Raw genomic sequence first — 22,194 nt, 5'->3', positions numbered from 1 at the left:
AATTCTCTTTTCCACTTATCATATTCCACAACAAGTGATGGTTCCGGACATTATAAGTTTCTACGAATGTATGCCGGAACAAGCCAAAGGGAGTTGAGGTAGATCTACTTTCACAATAATGTTCTGAATCGATTTAAGGCTGCCTGTCCATTTATACGTCTTGTTTTCTTTCATTAATATACTCATTAGGTTGAAGTGAAAATTCTTTATTTATTTTCGAGATAAAATACACGGTTTGTATATCAAGCCATGATTTTCATGAAAGCTTCTTTACGAATTGTAGTTAAAAAGCCGGTCTACGTGACCTAAGCTTGATACAATGCATTTTCTGTACTAATTATCATCATTAACCCGTTAACAACTAAATTGGGTAAATTTGATAAAAGCGTTTAATTTTCGTAGAAAGGTCTAAGCCAAACTTTTTTAAACCAATTTCTAATGTCAAAAATTGCAAATTTTTTTTATATAAGAACCGATATCAAAATAAAGCGTTTCATGAAAAACGAACCTTAAAAATAGGCCAATCGAATCTACTTGCCATAGACTCTTGTCCATGGCCCAAAAGACGCTCTAGTTTAGCGCATTCCCTTAAAAATATCACAAAAATGATATCAATCTATAGGTTGATTACAAAAACACCTGGACAGATATTAAGCGGATAAACAGATAGATAATTGGGCGGACAAACGGACAGACAAAAAGTTAAGGTTAAATCAATTCAAAAAACTATTCTGATCCGCATAAGTAAAGCTGGATATATCCTTAGGACTTCTACCTTCTGTGCGTTAGATACATCCCTATATGATAGGTGATGCAGAGTATGAAGTATGAAGTATGAATCAAACGAGATTTTTATTATTTATTTACAATAAAACGACAATTTTATTTATTTATTTATTTATTTATTTTTCTCTTTTTCCATTAAAGGCTTAACTAATTAAGTTACATACAAATATTGTTAAGATAAGTGCTATTTAATTGAGTTATTATTAAAACCGGTTCTATATACCCAAGCATTCGAATGATTAAAAACACTAATAATCTAATTAGTCAGAATTTTAATTGTTTTTTAATGAAACTGCAATTATAATGGAAATGTTTACTTAAGGACGTAAACAAATTTCAAATGATTTTTTAATAAGTGATCAAATTTAAAACAACAACAGATGAAAAAGAAAAATGCCTTTATACTCACCCACAGTCCAAAGCCAACAGTAAAAATGAAATTAAATATGGCGACTATTATAACATTAAAATTAAATGAACGGGAGTTCAATAATCATGGTCATAACAACAACAACAACAACAACAACAACAAAAATTTGCATAATAAAGTCAATCGTAAATCGCTTAAATCAATTAAACAATGGTAGAGCATTTCCTAAGCTCAACCAAATATTCCTCATTAATCATAAAGAGATATTGAACGACCGCGATGAGCATCTGTAAGGGATAGAACAAATTTACTGCCAGACGACACTTTTCCTATGAATAGACACGATCTGAGTATTATTCACGAATATTTCACATTTTTCATTACACAACCATTCCGCGCGTTTTGTGAAGCCCACGTTTTATACTTTAGTTTGTTTCATTAAAGTCACGTCATTATCTCGATAATTTTTTTAGAATTTGCGCATAAAGTTGTCCGCGAACCTTTGGCTTAATAAATGTTTTTAAAAGGGTATGGTTGGCGGATAAGTGTAAAAATTATTTTTCAAATTTCGATTTCGTTTGGCATTTGAAATGACGAACGTGAACGATGTACACGAACTATTAGAACAAAGTCGTCATCATGTCACTTGCGTGGACAAAAACAAAAATAACGTCCTTTAAACGCCTACTGTTGCTTCATTTTCCGAAAAAACTTCACACTTTACAATTGATATCTAAGGCTAAGGTTTTCGATTGGTAGGCACTGCGTATGTTTGGCCCGAAGACTTGGGAGAATTATGCACCTACGTAATGCGACATCAATTCAATAACGAAAATCGCAGCGTATAGGTTAAGCTTTTGATCGTTCATCTATTCGAAAATGATGAGTCAATATTTTACTCTGTTATCTTCATTTGGTATCGAAAAGATTCTTTCTGTCCCATGCATGTGACAATTGTCTCCTTCGAAGAGTGCTTCCATCGCATTAGAAACTTCAGTTGTTGAGGAAACGACTTCACGGAAAACTAAATGGATTTGACGAGAAAACCGTTTTGTTTTACTTTCATGTCGAAATGTTAGACGCATCAAAAGCATATCTCAAAATTGATATGTAAACTTTTACAAGACAACTCCTACATATTATTCGTAATTGAAGGAAGCATAAAAAAAAAAAAAAAAATACCTTCATCGACTTTAGCTCAATTTATCAGATAATAAATGCAAATAAGTTATACAATAACTTTTATTTTTTGAAAAATACACAATTAATTTAAGCTTAATTACATCTCTATACAATTGTTCAAACATACATACATACATACATACATACATACATACATACTTAATATACATAAATAATATCTATGAGATCCATAGCCAACTGGAAAATCTGCAAAAATCATATGAAAAAAAATGCTTACTTTATTTTTAAACGCTTTAAAAAATAATAATAAGAAGAAAAGCCTTTTAATAAAAAAAAAGTACCTTTAAAAGGTCTTTATTTATAAGTTAAGTCTCTTAATCCATACATGTATTTACAAGGAGCGTAGCGCTTGCCCTAAAGAACATAAACAAATTATAAGGCACTGGCCATCGGAGAGAAATGCTATATAAATCAAAATGAAAATAAAATTAAAACAAATGCACAATATGTATATACATATATATATATATATGTAATAATGTATATACATTTTCTTTTGATTTTATTAATTAATTCGAGAAAAAAAAAAAAAAAAAAAAAAACGCGCATACTTACTTAGTATATTTGTGCTGGTTAATCCTTTAAAATGTTAATCCAGTTCACAAAGGAGCACTTGATGCCATTGTGATGAGTCTCTACACTTCAATGTTTGCATTTTCGCTATCGCTCTCATTGTCGCTAACGGACGAGGTAGGTGGACAACTACCAGGACTTTCGTTACGTTCAGGTGGGCTACCGGGATTTAGCTGAGGACTTGGCGAGCGATTTACTATTTCCACACTGTTACGCTGTTCGTCATCATCGCTGCGATTGGGGCTAGCGTTACGCAAATTACTACTAACAGATGGAAAATTATTATTTTCATTACTGCTATTTAACGTTTGTGTAGCCGTTTGATAATAATTGCTTAGCGTTGTTAGGGAACTGGAAGCATTTAAATGTGGTATAGGAGGTGGGGGGTGCACTGGTAAACTGCTTAATGCAGCAGCACTAGCCAACGGTGGAACCGATGGATACATACGATATGTTAAAGGTTTCTGTAAAACAGCAGCTGCTGCTGCCTGGCGATAATATAGATCTATGGGTGTGGAGCCTGTCAAGTGTGGCGGTGCTTGAGCAGCAGCAGCATAAGGCCATGGCGCCAGGTACGGTGAGCCTCCATATAAACGTTGAAAGGCTGCGTAATTACCAGCCTCAGCCAATAATTCCAAGCCTACTGCTGTTTGACGTTTCCACTTTGTTCTGGGAAAGAAAGAAACAATAAAAAAAACAAAAACAACCAGAACAACTTAAAAACCATAATTGTTAACATTAAAATATTAAATGTAGTGGAACAGGTTTCTTATTCTCAGTCGTAGTAGTGGTAGTAGTAGTAGTAGTAGTAGTAGTAGTAGTAGTAATAGTTAATAACTAGAGGCGCCTGTTTAATGATAACAAAATGTTTTTACATTTTAAAGTAATTAAAAAGAAAAAAAAAAAAAAGAAAAAGAAAAACTCACAGGAGAAAATTTTTTCAATTTTCTTTTCATTTTCTTCTTTGTTTTACGCTTAATATATTAATCCTCACAGTTTTTGGGTTTTAACAGGATTACTGTCTAGAAAATTGGATTAAAATGTGCTTTCAAAACCATTATTCCTTTTCCTTTTTAACTAATAAGAGAGAGAGAGAGAGAGAGAGAGAGAGAATGCAAACAACGTAGAGGCACTATTCTGCTACTTAAAGGAAGCTAAAGTGGGCGTTGTATGAAACAATTATCTTATAGTACATTAACCATATTTCAGTGAATTCGGAATGATTTGGCAAAAAAAAAAAAAAAACAAAAAAAAAAAAAAATGCTAAAAGAAATTTTGAAGAGAACTCTTTTAAAGATGCTTGTCTTCGAATTTTTTCCTTTTTCTTATTTTATGTCAGCCTTTACTCTTCATTTGAATGATTAATGTTAAATTCATGGCAGCGGTATGTTCAAGATTAACGTCAGAGAAGTCAGTTCTTATATAAATTTTTGTTATACATACTTTACCGCCACTTTTCTTCGTTTTTTTGTTTTTTTGTTTTTTTTTTTTGCTTTAATCTATTTAGCCGTATGGCAATTATTCATAAGCAAGATACCTTGGTTTAGGCGAAACCAATTGCAAAGTGTGTGTAAATGAGTGAGTGAATGCTTCTAGAATATGCGTTGTTTAACTGTTTGCATCAGAGCTGGCCGGCCAATTAATAACGGACCGCCCTGCTGTCATATTGAGTTAAATGTAATTCGTAAGGATTCTTGCCAATTACTCCTATAACTCAATTTTTGCTCACAAAGGTTTTCATTTTCAAGCCTTTGCAGCAATATAAAGTATTTTCCTATCACATTTACTACGTTATAATGCTTAGAGGGTCTTTACGAAATCTATTCTCGATTTGGAGACCTTGTAACCAAGCAAGTCTTCGATTAACTTATCTTCAAATTTTTAATTTACTTGTGACGACTATCAAAAGCATTCAGAACTATGTGCTCTGTGCAGGTGCAGCAATCTCATCATAGGCCGACATTGATATTCTCGATATTTCCGATAGTTTATGGAATTGAATTGATTAGCTTTAAGTACAAAAATTAACAGACTAACGCTCTCCCTTTCCTCCTCTAGATATTCCTTTTATGCTTGTCTTTAACTTTCCTTACCTTTACGTTTCTTTCAACGGTAAAAACCTTAGTATTGTTATTAAAAAATTTTTGGCCCCTGCCTGTTCAAGTTCGATAGCCCTGTTTGTCTGTGTAGGGGTTGTTTCACGTACCGCAATGACGTGTTAATTTCGTTTAAATGCGATAATAAAATTTTATCTAAATTTAGTATAAGACATGTGATAATATGTTCGTTTTAAAAATGTTGATAATAATTATTTATTAAAATTGAAGGGAACACTTGTCTCCATTTACCTTTAAAAATATATGTCCTCGTAATAGTAAAATTGGTTCACACAATCCTTTCCCTCTTAATTTATCTTAACTAATATCAATTTACGCATGAATACTTGCTGCTGCGAAACGTGAATAGTGATTATTGTGTTCATTCTTTAAAACTGTCAATTCGTCTATCTACCCATCTATCTTAATGGCCTTCATTTCATATTCGTTTTATACCCTTCAGAAAATAGAAATAAGGGTTCAGTAATGTGTTTGTAACCGTTAGAAATATCCACCACAGGTTAGCATAATATACAAGACTTGAGGATTTCGGGTCAGTTTAGTCGTTTCTTAAAGTCCCGCAAAATGTCACATACAAAAAATATTCATATTTTCTATAAGCATTTACTGCTGGTTATCGTTTCTTCCCTTTGCCCCGTTGATGATCGATGAATCGTAAATCGTAAATAAAAAGAAGTTAAATAATTGTTGTAATTTTTTTTAGTTTTAAAAGTAGACATAATCCGTTCACACAGTACTAGGGGCAATTATGAATAACTGAATGTCAAGACAACTCGGAAATAAATTCGAATAAGTCCGTCTCAAATTGATTAATAACTTATGACATATAGCAGATATCGCCATTTGAATAACACATATGAAAATGATCCTATCTGATCGATTATCATCTGTGCGATTACGAAGGCATTAAGAGATCTTTATTTAAGCAAAAGACTAAGTTGATCGGAGGCGCACACAAATCTGTATGTGAGTCCAATAGACGCATTTATTCAATCATTTTCGAAACTTGACTTATATTAAGTTCAATTTAAAGAGCAAATCGCGTTTACATGCTCTTTACATTTTGCATATTGGCGATTTTTCGCTGCAATTACAATCAAATTACGTTCATTACGATATTCCCAATGAATGAACGAACGAACGAAAAATATGGCTGGATTTAAGCACATCTGACCGTTCCTCTATCTCTCATTTCCTTGCCCCAAATGTGTATATATCGTGGCTTCAAATTTAAGAAAAATAATGAAGTTTGTTGCAAGCCGGTATCACAAGCACACTTTTGTACATTGTCTGGCATTCTAGTGTTCAGAGTACAACTTATTAAATTTCTATATGCTAAACGAGTATAAGACACATTTTAAGTTGTCGAGGACGACTATATAAAAAATATTTAAAATTTACAAAATCGATTCGACAAAGGAACAAACCTAAATTTTCATATCTTGTATTCCGCTTTTATTTATAAATATTGTAGTTGTTGCATCTAATAAAAGATCGCGGTTCTTATAAAAAGTATAATCGATTTTTAACATTGTTGAACCCAGTCTTGTGCATTGTTCTTAAATTATATGAAACGAGCAGAACCCTTTTCTCAGCAGAACTCTTAAAAGGTGATAAGAACTCCTAATTGTAAAATGTTGTTAATCTCAACAAATCACATTGGAGTACGTATCGATTTTGATCATTTTTTTACTTTAAAATTATATCTTCTTCTTTGCTTTGCCTTGAAAATCTTAAACAGAATATTTCTCCAGCTCAAATGGCAACCGTATGGTCTAGTGGAGAGGATGTTCGGCAATCAGTCTGAAAATCAAAATTCCATCCCTTGTGTGACAGTGCATAGTCAATTGCATTCCACTGCTTGATGTGTGTAATCATTTGTTTAAAGATTTGAAATGGAAGAAGCTGCTTGTGACATGGGGACCTTTTTCAATAAACACAAATATAATTACATATATATATAATATATATGCATGTATTTTGATCAACAACATCTCTATTGGTGAAAATGGTAGAGCAATGCGAAGTTAAATTTGATGATTTTTACACTTTCTCTAAATAAAAAAAAAAAAAAAAAAAAAAATGCAAATTTCTCATTGAATGCGTATACAGACTGTACAGACGCTTATCATTGAACGCTCAAAATTGCCTCATCTCAGTTGTCGTTTTCCGTTTCAAACGTTCAAAAGTAATGATTTTAATATCAATGACAAAGAACGATCTGGTTGACCAAAACGTAGACAATGAATTTGGAAGACTTAGCTCATCTCAAACTCTCAAAATACTTCCGAACCGTTAAACAGTTGATCAGACAGAATTAACTGACTCTGTACATTTACAGGCAGAAAAAATGGCTACCATACAGATTGATCATGATTGAATCGCTGCCAAATCAATATAAAAAGGATGAACAAAAAAAATTGTAGAAAATATTGGAAAATATTCTGACTAATATATATTATATCAAATTTTTTAAATAAATGCTTTTCTCGAGTAAAAAGTTGATCAAAATACATGAAAGCATTTATCTGCTTGAAGCTTAAAAAAAGGAGAAAATCTGATAAGCTTTTCATAATAATCACCGAACAATGAACGATTTTATCAAAACGGCCAGAACGTAACGGTCAGGAAAAAGTTTCATAGCCTCCGTAATAATATGCAGCATCGACTTAAGGATGTACGTCTGTTCGAAAGATCGTTCCACGCATCTTTCTATTGCAAATGGTTAAAATCAGTGAAAGGATACGATTGCAGTACAAAAACTGGTCGTTGATACGTTTGCTTTCTGGCTTTTTTCAATTCTTACTCGTAACATACAACGGATAGAGAGGATAAAGTTTTGCCATGGGTGGAACTATATGGAAATGGAAAAAACCAATCAAACCTATTCAATATTTACGATTTTTCGCTCGATATCTAATTATGTTCAGTTTTTACTTTTGAATTCTTTTAGGATAAGAATGATGGGAATAAAAAATATTCGTCGTTTTACTTGTTTTCTTCAATTACGTGTAACGTTTATTTGGTTTGCACCTTCCTACTCTTAATGTGATTGTGTGTGTGTGTGTGTGTGTGTGTGTGTTACAAAAATTATGTAAGAAATTATTTTGTGTTTTTTTTTTCCTTTCTTGCTTTTTTGCTTTGTTGTTTGGTTTTGTTTTGTTTTTCTTTTTTCTATTTGGTTTGGCTTACCTGCGATTTTGATACCAGGTCTTCACTTGACAATCGCTCAACTCAAGTTTGTTGGCCAACTCCATACGATCTTGAACACTTAAATACTTTTGACGTTCGAATGATTTTTCCAATGTTTGCAATTGATGATCGGTAAAGGCGGTACGAGCCTTACGTTGTTTCTTCGTTAAGCCCATTAAATTGTCGCTACTCTTAACACTGTGACCATCATCATCTTTGGCACCTGCACAAAATTCAATTAAAAAGACGAAAATGAAATTAAAGGTTCAAAAGAAAAAAAAAAAAAACAAAGAAAGCAAAGAGGAAAGAAGAAAGAAAGAATAATAAAGTAGAAGTGCCACAAGAACAACAACAACAAAAAGGACTCTTCGTAATGTTATCGAATATGGTTTAATTTTAAGCGGATATAAAACATTTAAGTTGGGTCTGAATGAAGTGAATGATTTTTTATCGTTTTTTTTTTTTGTCTTCTTCTTCTTTTTTGTTTTTGTTTTTTGCAACCAGATTATTTGCTCCCTACCGCCTACCAACCCACTTGCTACAATCTCTTTATAACTGATTTGAATATTTACTCTCTCTCTCTCTCTATCTCTCTCATTTTTTAGATATACAACTGCACTACTACTATTACTACTACTAACAACAACAACAACAACTACAGCAGCAACAACAGTAATAACGACAAAAACATCATCAAGAGCTCAAACGTTAGTTATTGTGAAACTGGTTGGTTTACATTTCTTTAGAGTTGACGTGTTCAGTATTTGAGTGAAATGATGCGTAAATTTTTGTGTCATATTTAAGTGCAATTAATTAAAATCGTTACTGTCATATACAACAATAACAACAACAAAATGAATAAGAACATGTATATATATATATATACATGTATAATACTTCTATATATGATACATGTTTCTTTGGTTTAATTTTTCAAGACTTTACGACTTAAATGAAATGCTTTAACATTTATCGTAATTAAGTTTTATTAATTAATATAAGTGCTTTATGCATTAACGTGCATATAACGATGCCCACATACACATACACTCAATTTTCCATCATTAGCTTATTAAAAACATTTAGTAACCAAGCGTTTGCTAATTGCTTTGTGACCTTAAATCAAAAAAAAAAAAAAAAACAATCTTTTCTTCTTACGTTTTCTTACATTTCAATTACGATTATATTATACATCATTAATTGGAGAATTGTAATTATTTTTATTATTTCTAATTTATTTTCAATTGTATTTAATTCGCGTTTTTTTTATTTTTTTTTTTTTTTCCATTAAATGCATTATATAATTATGCAATTCGATCAGTAAAACTTTAACTTATATCTTGCGTTTTGTATTTATAATTTTCGTAGACGCACATATTATATATATTATATATAATAATAAGCCTTTCTGAAAATTATTATTATTATTAAGCTTTTGAAGATTAAAATTACAAGTAATATGCCATAACCGTCGCAACGTACCGACACAAAACTTAACTAAATACGATTTACTTAACGCAACTTCAAACTTCAACTTAAGCCAATTGCTTTCTGAGTGCAAAAATTTGCATTTGTATTTGTTATAGTTGTAAAAAGCGTTTCTATCAAAAGACCATCTATGATGCCAATGTTACAGTTTGATCATAATAAATGGTAAACTTTTAAAAGGCCTTGTAATTTAATTCTTATACGCAACACTTGGAGAAATATTCTACTTACTATCTATCTCTCATTAAAAGTAACTACAAGATCTCATTCAAAACTAATCATATCATGTTTAAATGATTTAGAATTGATTGCAATTGCAGCAACATGACACGAAAAAAAATATACTTTGGCTAAATCGGAACATTATGTCGATTAAAAAATTTATATAAAGATTTATATCGGATCATACTTATTTTTTTTCCCCCTCTCACTCATTCATTCATTCATTCATTCATTCATTCATTCATACATTCATTTATTTCTTTGACATTCACTACATCTATTTCTCATATAAGGTGCAAGATTTTTTGACAAACTTACTTTTCTAATTTTGTTTCTTCGAAAGTTAATATTATCCTACTCCATACCATATATCAAATTTGCCGATATTCACCGAACACCGTTAATGATATCATTCCCGTGTCATTTGAAACGCGTGCGATAATCATACGATTTTTACTTAAACTATAATCGTTCTGATTAATATCGAAAGCATATAAAAAAGCAAAACAGCAAGAAAAAAAAAAAAAAAAAAATTAAAAATAAATAAATAAATAATCAGAAAGAGCATATCTGATCAATGACTAGCAAATAAAGCAAAACAGCAGAAAAAAAGAAAAACAACAACAACAACAGAAAAAAAAAAAAAAAAAAAAAAAGATAAAAATTAGCTTAAATATCATATAAACCTTTTCAAAAGCAAGGCAACACTAAAAACTTTGGATATAATTTGCAAAACATATACACGTTGATATATTTAAACAAGTGTGATTGATATTTGAAAGTCGGTGTTGAACGATTGAAATTGATACTAACGAGTAGACAACAGTGATTTTATGATTTTAACAAAAAGAAGTTAAAAAAAAAAAAAAAAAAAAAAAAAAAAAAAAACATTTTTTTGTGAAGAAAATTCACATAAAGCCACAGAAATTTTTTTTGTTTTTCTCTTTTTCTCTTACAGACCAACCACTTCACATATTGTTGCTGCTGTTGTTGTTATTGTTGTTATTTGGATGAAGTTAAATGGGTTCACATCACTCAAGTTGTTGTTTTTTTTTTTTTTTTTTATTTCATTTTTTTCTTCTTTTTGTTTTTTTTTTTTTTTCTTGTTTTAGTATAAATATGTATATATTTATTTTCTTTTATTTTGGTATGTCTGAGTGAGTTTCATTTTGTTGTTGCTGCGTATTTATACCGCAAGTGATGAAGTGAAGTGTAAAGTGATCAAGTGAATGATCAACTTGACGTACGATCACACTCTGATTTCTACGTGATTGCACATTTAAATCAAAACATCGACGACGAAGAACAAGAAGACGACAAATAAAAAAAGAAATCAACACATAACTGTGCGTTGAAAAGACAAAGACACAAAAGAAAAACTGGTCATTTCAATATTTCAAAGATTCGTAAGAATAAATAAGTAAAAGATATTGGCTGCAGAAAAGTTGCTTGAAAAAAATTTCAAAAATTTTTCAGACAACATTAAAGCATTTTTGTAAGGCTTCATTCACAGTCTTCAGTAATGTGAATATTAATGAATATATGTATATATGTATAATGAAATCTCTATATAAAATGTATAATATTCCATTTGTCCAAATTTATGATTAAGATTTCGTTATCAATTACTTTTAGTCAACTAATAAGTTAGCATAATTTAAAGGGAATAAGCCTTCTTCGGAAATTTGTGAGCAATTTTATTAATTTTCTTTGATGCGAGTGCGTGTGTGAGTGCAAGATGATAATACAATATTGATTATTTCTCAGGGTAGACTTTTCACCATTTCACAGCGTCAAGTTTCGATTTCAGCTGCTTGTGAATTTCATCTTTATATGCTAAGGAGTACTTGAGCATGTTCGAATCTCAGCATTTGTTATGAAGACCGGAATAGACTAATACTAAGATGAGAGAGAGGTACATATTTGCCGATTTTCGTTTTTATTTAGTTACGCATTTCCCCCATTTGTGCATTGCAGAGCGCAATTTTTTAAGCTCTTAATAATAATTGAAGTGAATGCATGGCACACCTGAATGAAATACGCTTGCGTTTCATATCCATATGAAATTTTTGCACGTATCACTGAACGATGCGCGCATGTGTATATATATATATATATATGTGTGTGTGTGTGTGTGTGGATGGACATTGGGCTTTGTAAAACGTTTTCAACCCGTTTCACTGAACCCCTGAAGTACATATATAATATTAAACGCATCCATAATTCCGTCTGTCCATCTCTATGACGACTGTGGCAAGCATTCTCCCAGTCGCAAAAGTGAATTTGGTGGCTCCAAATTCGACAGAAATTTTGAAAGTTCTTGCACCAAAGTAGGCATTGAAAATGGACCAATTCGGTCAATGAAAACGCCTTCAATGCAGGGCAAACTAAGAAGACCTCTGTTTTCTGAGTTTTTCGCTTATTATTTATAAATTTTACGTAATAAAAATTTCCTTATTTGTTCTAAAAAAAAACTCGTCCAGTATTGTGGAGTATGGAAGTTCAGTTCTTTGATCTTGTTTCACTCCTTGTTAGGATAAAAGTGACGGGCGAATAATAGATGCCCGTCAGATGCGAATATACTTTCCTTGTTTACATCCTTTTCATAATGACATAAGAATAATTAACACTGCGTGCTTACTTGATTGTATATCAATCTTTTAACCTAAAGGTAACATATCTTTTTTACATCAGCATTTTTATGAAATGCAAACCATATTTTCGGACAATATTTTATATTATTTTTCCGTACGCGCTTACTATTGTTTTAGTAATGAAAAGTGCATGCGAGATGACATGGGCAGTTGCATCGTAGACTTGCTATTCTCTTAAGGTCAGCGCATAGATAGCTTATGGCTTTCCTCGTTTAATTTTCAGTTAACTACCTATACATAGTTATGATAGTACGCCACTATACCTGAAACCCAGTAAGGGTTTGGTTTCTTTGATTAATTGGAAAAGTCACACCACCTTCCGACCCCAGTATTATATATCTTCCTGTCTATAATAAATATGCTATATAAAAGTATCGAGGGTCTTGGCTTAAATTTCGAGTGTATTTCTGTTAGTAGTTCTTGTAATTTGTGAAACCAACATTTAACCTAAGAACATATAGCCAAAGTTTCCTACCTTTGTGCGCCTCGACAAAGTATGTGTTCACAAACGAACGAACGAATCAAATTATTTCAAAATATGTAACCAATTGAGCATATATCGTACATTCTTTAAAACCATAGCTTCCGCACGCACACCCAACTACCATCATTTGAAATATTTTAAACAATGATACAAAGTTATTGTTAGAAATAAAAAGGAGAAGCCTGACAAGATCTTTCCTAACACCTTAAATGTAAAGCTTAGTTTTGATGATGTTTTTCTTATTTTACGATCAAAATGGTGATTTCTGGCTTGTCGTTTAATTGAATATCTGGATCAACTTTTTTGTTCAATCGTCGCAGGAAACTTCTTAACTTGGCCGAGCACTTAACGCTTATAAGCTACAGTCTGCTCGTCATACGTATGCATAAAAATGCTTGAATGTCGCGATCGTTTTTTTGATCTTAACAACTCAATCAGCCTTAAACCAAATAGATCTCAGTTTACATTTTATGGAAAGTCTGTCCTTTGACTGATAAGGCCCGGTTGTAATATCAAATTGTGTGCAAGAATTTGCCTATGTTTTCGACAAATTTGAAGCCGATATCTTGATTTTTGCAACCGCAGATAGACGATTCAAGATTGGTTGTTGATCAGGGTCTCTGAATCTTTTTTCTAAGAGGTTGAGGTAAAAATTTAAATCTTTGTACCGCTAAGAGGTTTAGTTTTTGTAACAGGGTAAGAAGAGTGGAGAAGGTATCAAAAAACGTTCCTATCTCATTCAGATCAGATCAAAATACTATTTATACCATACAACGCTTACGGTACAGGACTAATTGAGTCATAAGCAATTTCTGAATCGACTTAAGTTTATACCTTTTTAAAAGCGCCAGGTCTTGTATCAAAGTACATCACTAGACCAAATTTACTCGAATTATCCCGAAAATTGCGATCTGTAGGTTGAACTCGTACGAACACATGAGCATGTGTGGATAGTTCGACATGTCGATCAAAGCTAACATACTCATATAAGTGTAAGTGCTGCGGCAATAGGACATCTTTTCAAATTTCTTGCATGAATAATATTTTGTTGTTGTTTTTTTTTTTTCTTCTTCTTCTTCTAACAACATACGATATTCACTTTATCTTACAAGCAAATAAGTTATTGCATGCACGTAGCATAATATATTATTCTAAAAAGTTTTAAGCTTAATATTGGAACAAAGGTTGATCGGTCGAAAATTTGCAAATATATAAAAATTAATCGAAAAAATTTTATAGAAAACACACACATACATACACACACAAATATATATATATACCCCATCAGAAATTTGATAGTTTTCTCTATCGTCAACATTAGCATAAAATGACGTAAACAATGCAATAATTTGTAATTAAGCCGTTAATTAATAAGGCCAAGAAATGAATACTAAACTATGATAAGAAATGCAAAAGGAAAGCAAGTTAACAAAATGTGAAATGCGTAATGAAATGAAAACAAAGAAATTAAGATTTCCCCCGTAAGGGTGCAATCCAGTAAGCAAGCAAGCAAGCAAGCAAGCAAGCAAGAAAGTAAGCAAGCAAGAAACCCACACCAACCAACCAAACAACTGATCGACCTACCGATAGAGTGACAGAGAGACAGACGTACGTACGGACAGGCAGGCGCACATAGATTAGTAGTCTTGTAAAAGAAATTAAAGCATTTTTTTTTTTTTTTTTTTACTTCATTTTTACTTTGCATTGAATTGCATATGAAAACATTTCCGCAAAATGTGGTTAAATATAAGTATTATGGGTACCTGTGTGTGTGTGTGTGTGTGCGCGCGAATGTATGGTTCCATATTAACTCGCCAAGTAAAAAAGTGTGCGTGAGTTCTTAAAATGTTAACTGATGGATGATGAGCTAACGAATGGTTGATTCTATTAAATTTAAGTTTAAGTTAAACAGAGTGAATTGGCGGCATGTGAATTAGTTAAGTTAGTCAGTTAGCAGGTCGGTTAGAGAACTTTAACTATTATGCCTTACCACAACATGCTAACAACAATAGCAGCAGCAGCAGCAGCAGTAATAATAATACCAACAACAACAAAAACAACAACAATAACAACAACAATAATAATAACAATAATAATAGTAACAATAACATTAAAAGCCAGCAGAAACATGCATAACTATAAAGTGTAAATGATTTAGTTCAAATTAAAAGCTTTGGTAAACACCAAGAATGCCATCTCTTCCTCTTCGTTGATTACTTGAAGCGGCAATACATATATATATATATGTGGACATGTGTATAGGAGGGAGTCGGCGCGGGAATCGTCTTATTTTCCATAACAAATTATGTAAATAATAAATGTTAAACTTAAAGCTATTTAAAAAGATATGAACTAAATGCATTGATGTAAATATATGTAACATATATGAATATGGGTATATTTGTAAGTGCGTCTGTATGCATTAATCTATTCTTCCTTTAACCGATTAAATGAAAAAGAAAAGAAAAGAAAAGAAAAGAAAAAAAAAAACAAGAAAATTTCCGCAATGTGAAAATTGTGGTGTTTCTGCAACACACAATCAGTTAATGTTTGTACACGTATTGCGGTTGAATGGCTGGCTGACTGGCTCGCTGCCTGCCTGCCTGCCTGCCTGCCTCACTGGCTGACTAGCTGGCTAGCTGGCGGGTTAGTTGGTTGGTTGGTTGGTTGGTTGGTTACTTTAAGTCGTCCTCTCTTTCGCTCTCGTCTTGAATTAATATGTAATTAAGTGTTTTGTGGCTAAATTGCATTAAACATGGTTAAATGCGCAACTGTAAATTTTCAGAGTTTATTTATTTATCTTTTCTTTTTTTTTTTTTTTTTTTTTTTTTTTTTCTTTCTGACTTTACTCCATTCACTGTTTGCCTTTTGTTAAAAAGCTTGGCTTTGTTTGCTGTTGATTATTACATGAAAAGTTGCATATATATATATATATATATACATATATATATAGTTATCTCTGTTTGTGTTTCAATTAATTTTTTAACCACTTTTTCTCTGCTTTTTCTTCCTTCTACGTCTGCATAGTTCCATTACTCACGGTATTGTGGTTTTAATTTATTTAGCTTAATTCGTATGTTTGTCTGTTGTTAAACGATTATCAACATTTGATCAGAATTATGTAAAAGAAAAGAAAAGAAAAGAAACATAAACCAAAAACAAAGGAAAGAAAGAAAGAAAGCAAGCGAACTGCAATTGCTTGGCATTTCATTAAAAAAACAAAAACAAAAACAAAAACAAAAACTTGCCTGCAGAGCATACGTCTATCGTTCACTTTATTTATTTTTTTAGTTTTTTCGAAAACATAATATATAACAGTACTTTTTGCTCATTGTTAGACACTGTTAGGGCCGAATCGGATAATACGTTTGCGTGATTAACACTCACTTCATTTTGTTGCTGTAAATTGTTTATTAAAACGAAAGACTTAAATCACAAACTTGCTGTTTACTTGAAAAAAAAATTATGCAACAGAATATAGTTTACATAGACTTCTTTTCCACACAAGCAGACAAGAGAAACATAATTTTTTTTTTTTTACAAATCATTAATTTTTATTAATATCTGCATTTAACGTTTTAATTGTTATTGCAAATATATGCTAAATAATAAGCGCTAGAGTAAGATGGGGAAAAATAAGAAGAAGATAATATATATATATATATATATTTTTTTTTATGCTTTTTCTTTTTTTAGGGAATAACAAATAATGCTTGCGTAGGGAACTCATTCGATTATTCGAAAGATTAATAATAATAAACAATAATAATAATAATAATAAGTCGCGTGTTTTTTTAATATAAAATTATACAAAATTAATTTATAGACTAAAGCATATTCATATGTAAATCATTTCATCAAAGATCGCTTTAATATATTTTCCATTCAAATCCATTAAAAAAAAAAAAAAATAATAATAATAATAATAATTCTTTTAAAACTCTTTTGTTTACTTAATTGTTATAAATTTTGAAAAAATGATTTTTTTTTTAATATGAAATATCAACAAATCTTTTATTAATGCTTAAACTAGTCAAACAAGTTGATATACAAAATTTTTAGTGCAACAATAAACGACTTGCGGATGCCCGTAAGTGCTAATGCGCTATTAGTAGATTGCTCTCAATATATATCAAAAAAAATCTCTAAATTCGTTTTAAGCACATATACACAAACACATCCGATTAACTAATATAAATGCTTTCGTCAATGGGTCCAATAATTTTTACACTACCTCAAATATATATACACTCGATCCGAATAAATTCATTTACTTCTTCATCTATTTAGTCCATTTGGTCTTTCTTTCTAATCTGAAAGATCTTAGCCTTTCTCTTATACCCTATAAATTAGGGAGCGGAATAAGCTGTTCATGTCTTTACTTTACATAAAAATATACTCAAGGTTTTTATAATCTTTCGATATAGATAGATAAAGTTTATTGAAGCTATATATACGCTATATATATATATATATTTATTTTATTTCGGTTTAACTTCACTTTTTCATTACAAGTTTAACAAATTTCAAAAAAACTTGTCTATCAGTGACGATAAATCGAAATTATTAACGAAATAAATAAATTAATATAAGATTTTATTAAGAGAAAGATTAAAATGCAAATAAAGCTAAAAAAAAAAAAAATTCGAATTCACGGAGCCCAATGTTATTAGCATTAATACCAATGAAAAAAAGAGAAACACCCACGCAAAAATTAATTTTAAAAAAATTTTGTGAATATTTGAAAATTATGTTCGCATTAAGCCGAATCTTGGATACCCATCACATTTTCCTTACACTACCAGTTTATAATCAATTGTTATTTTATCAGTGAACAAAATGAGATCGTTTTTGTACTTCGCACTTTCCACTGACCCTGATCCTGATTTCACACTAGATTTATATATAGAGGGAAGCAATATTTACGTAAGATTTGAATTTGTCGCAGTTTTTACGGTAAAGTGTTAGTAATACTTTGACATCTGACTATTTAGGACTAATAAAAATGAAATATTGCGCGAGAGATCAATGCGTTCTCATTATTGAAATCGATATTTCAAAAATAATCTGAGTTTGGTTATACTTTTTCGAAAATGAGGCTGGTCAAGCAATGACTGTTACTAGTGCTCGATATCGCGCCATGATGATCATCGTCTTTTTGCCTAAATTGGATGATATTGATGTGAACGACATATGGTCTCACATGCCATATATTCCGTCAAATGATTCAACCACTGGTTGAGGAATTCCCTGGTCGTATAATCTCACGCTTCGCTGATAAGAATTTCGATGAAAGAGCCAGCAATACTGTGCAGGCCATTCGCCCCGTATGCCATTCCATACATAATCCTGTCCCACATATATTGTTATTCAAGAGACCCGTGGATTTAACGGGTAATTTCTTTAAAAATGGCCCCAGTCGCAAAAATGAAAAGAAAACGCATAACATAAGAACATTTGGCATAAATATTCCTTTGTGTGCCTGCTCGCTCACAATGAAGAAGAAACTAAAACAACCTCAAAGAATCCCAACAATTTTCCTACTTATTCATGTATAACTTTCGATCTGATGAAGACATTTTCGAAAACTCAATGTCATGTTCAGACCAAAACTATTTCCATCCACTTTGCTAACGCATCCATAATTAACGACAAAACCCAATCTAACGTGAGTTAGAATAAATTCGAGCTAAGTTGGTATTAAAATTTTACCGTTAAGTGTACACATATTAAGAAACCGTTTGAAAACCTTTTAGCACCAAACCTGCAAGTTATTCTGGAACACATTTCGCTAGCATCAACCTCTCAAAAACATATATATTAACGGAATTGCAAGTTATAGGCAAAAGTTGGAAAAAAATTCTCGGCTTTATCTGATACTGCTTTTAGTTTTTTCTACATTCTGACCATATCTACAAACAGATCGAGTTCCTATTTCTTAACCCCGTCTTCTTAATTGACTAGGGAATGTTTGTTGAAAGTTTCACAACAATTTACAATTAATACATTTTCGTAGATATAGATATACAATACGTAGAAATAGCAAAGTGGGCATATTTCAAAAATACGAGTAGGCCTATATATACATTTGTTACACTATATTATTCAAAGCCAATATATAGCATCTAAAGATATTTATTTCCTTATGTAGAATGATCAGGAGCCCACTCACTATGTCACGAGTACCTGCGGGTAGAAGTGACAGCATTGATCTACTGCAGATCGGTGTTTGCCAAGATCCTTCGGGGGGGAAGCTTTCATATTTACATACATGTGAAGACCGCGATGGAAGCTAGTACCGTCCAGTCCCCAATTTGAACGAACCAGTTAACCAAATGAATGAGTCCTGACTGCTGGGTATGGCACTTCGGGGGATATTGCGGTTATTGTGGTTTCTATCATCCCTAAAGCGAATAATTAGAGGACATGATAGGCCTCAACACTCCCCGGAATGGATTTTTTTAAGGCATACACAATAAACATATCTGAGTTCGCCAGTGTAGTTTAGGCCCCTGGCTTATAGGGATTGTCTCACTCTCTAGACGGTGCTTGTTACGCAAAATTAACCCATGAGCCATCGGGCACCGTGGTTTTAAACCGACAAGGTAATGTACCCACGTCAAACCGTCAAAGACATCGCCCCCTATGTTAAGTGGAATTTCAAATCTTCTTTGCATTTGCTTACAAAAATATATGCGTTGTTTTTGTCGAAAGCTCTTATTACGATTTTCCGCGAGCATTTTACTGATCTTTATTTGTTGTTATTATAAACTGAATGACAATATTAGTATATTGTCAGGTGCTTTGAAATGAAAATCAAACAAAAGCCTTTCAACTCATATTGCTCTACGTTTCGGTAATTAACATCATATGCTTTTCATATTGATTGCAAGAGCAAAAGTTCCAAAATACGTCACCTATCAGCTGCAGCCCAAAATTTATAAAAATTCAAAATGATTTTCTTGTTTGTCGATGGAAGGGGAAATCTTATTTCGAAATGCATCTGGCGGGTTTAAGAGCTTGGGGTTACATAAGCCAAGTCAATAGGTCAATCAATAGATTCGTTCTACACCTTAACGTATGAGTTTCATATAATCATAGGAATAAAAGAAAAAAAAAGAAGAAAATTGACGCTAATGCATCGAAGTCTTCCATTTTCTAATCTAAATCCAATAAAAAATGAATAATAGGTGCTTGCATGTATTTTAATCAACGAAATGTATTCATAACAATGATAAAGTAATGCGAAGTATCAATACGCACAACGGTTAAATTCGATGCTTTTGACCTTTCTCTACATAAAATAACAGTTTTTCATTTAGTATCACTGAGTTATTCATTGCGTACAGATGCTAATCATGCAGCGCTCAAAATTGCATTTTCGCCATTGATTAGTTTGAAGAAAACAGCTGATGAAGGCCATCAAACACTTTTAAAAGCTTTCAGTTACACTGCTCCATCATACTCTAGTTGCGGTGATTTTGATGTCAATGACAAATAATTGAACTGGAAGACCAAAAAAAGTTCGCAGATCAGGGGCTGCGAATTATTGGACGAAAACCCAACTGAAACTCTCAAAGAATTTTCGAAGAGCTTAGCTTAGCAGTGAATGGAGATGACTACCGTACGAATTGACTGAAAATGCCATTTCAATATTGCGGTTCCATTGTTTTCCAGGCATAAAAGAAGAATTTGCTGTGGCGATGAATAGTGGATCTACTACGACAATCCCAAGCGCAAAAAGTCATAGGCCAGTCCAAGAGAGGCATCCACAACGACACTGCAATCAAATATTAGGGGCCATAACAATTTGCTGTGAGAACAGCGAGGTATAGTTTGTTACGATTTGGTAAAACCGAATGAAAATGTTACTGCAGATGTCTACCGACAATGCGTTGTTGCAAAGAAGGCCAACAATAGGGGCTAAAATGGTTGCCACACGATCTGACTGCAAATTCCATTTTAGCGACTTATTACATGAGTTGGCCAAGATAGACTCGCTTGCAGCTCGAATAGGAAGTACTGCCGCATGGCGCCTTCTGATTACCAGTTAATCAGTTCGATGCAACATGGCTTGGCTGGCACACGATTTCGAAATGCTGAAGATGTACGAAAATGGATCGCTGCCAAATAAATATCGATAGCTCTTTTGTTACGCTATCACCATCTTGCCAGATACAGATAGATGGGAACAAGGATGTGGAAAACGATTAAAAATATTTTGATTAATATTTAGTGCAGCAATTTTTCTTAATAAATGTTTTGTTCAAAGTGATGTTTTGAAAAAGTGATCAAAATACATGCAAATATAATGTAATCTACATTATCTAGTATTAATTGCCATAAAATTTAACCTTAAAAGAAACGTTTCTTTAAACGTTGTTAGCAGAATGAAAAATCGAGTAAAATATACGATAGGGGATAATGTAGATTAAAAATTTTAATTTGCATAAATCGGTTTAAGTTTTCATTAATAATTTAGTTTCCAATTAAGTTTCAATTTATTTGATACTTGATTATAAAATATTCATTAAATCTACTATTATGCACCTTTGACTAGTTCCACATAATATCAAATATATTATATGAATATATATATTTCAAAATCTATATATACGTATTAAAAACACTCATACACATACACGCATGCGCATACATTAACAACGCTAAAGTGAATTATGTTTAAAAACTATATATGTTCATTATTCATCCACAAATCATAAAAACAAAAAAAAAAAGGCCAAAAAAACCAAAAATTCCACAAAATTCTTCAACTATTAAATTATGCATTAAACAGACGTTATTTGATAGATTAACATATGTACGTATACCTATCTATCTATGCTGTGTGTGTGTGTTTGTGTGTTTGTGTGTGTGCGCGGAGAGAGATAGATACACATACCACAATAAGCAAAAAGCAAAAACTACAAATATTCGAATAACATTTTGATATACTTGTCGATTAAAACGAGTCCATTGAATATGTGGTTAAAGGAAAAGAAATAACCGAAAAAGCGCAAAAAACAACGAAAATTGTGTTACCAATATAATATATATATGTATATGTGTTGTGATGTGTGCATGTGTGTGTGTGTGTGTGTGTGT

The 22,194-nt window shown here is 31.9% G+C and overlaps 1 protein-coding gene across 3 annotated transcripts in view; it reads right to left on the bottom strand.

Moving 5' to 3' along the window:
- Positions 1-2,435: 2,435 nt before the first annotated feature.
- The window catches only part of LOC119643051 (homeobox protein B-H2-like), a 32,410-nt gene continuing 12,651 nt past the window's right edge, over positions 2,436-22,194 (bottom strand). The window contains exons 2-4 of one of the 3 annotated variants that reach the window (XM_038042407.1): positions 8,242-8,464; positions 2,915-3,601; positions 2,436-2,545 (exon numbers count right to left, since the gene is read on the bottom strand). In XM_038042407.1, the coding sequence (XP_037898335.1) occupies positions 2,995-3,601; positions 8,242-8,464 (830 nt within the window). In that variant the 3' untranslated portion in view covers positions 2,436-2,545; positions 2,915-2,994. Of the gene's footprint in view, positions 2,546-2,726; positions 2,762-2,914; positions 3,602-8,241; positions 8,465-22,194 lie in introns of those variants that run through there. The other 2 variants (XM_038042412.1, XM_038042417.1) reach the window with 2 other exon arrangements.

Source organism: Glossina fuscipes, unplaced genomic scaffold (assembly GCF_014805625.2).
Source record: "Glossina fuscipes isolate IAEA_lab_2018 unplaced genomic scaffold, Yale_Gfus_2 0, whole genome shotgun sequence".
Classification (NCBI taxonomy): Eukaryota; Metazoa; Arthropoda; class Insecta; order Diptera; family Glossinidae; genus Glossina; species Glossina fuscipes.
The sequence above is the reverse complement of the archived record's forward strand: the minus strand, read 5'-3'. Positions and strand labels throughout refer to the sequence as shown.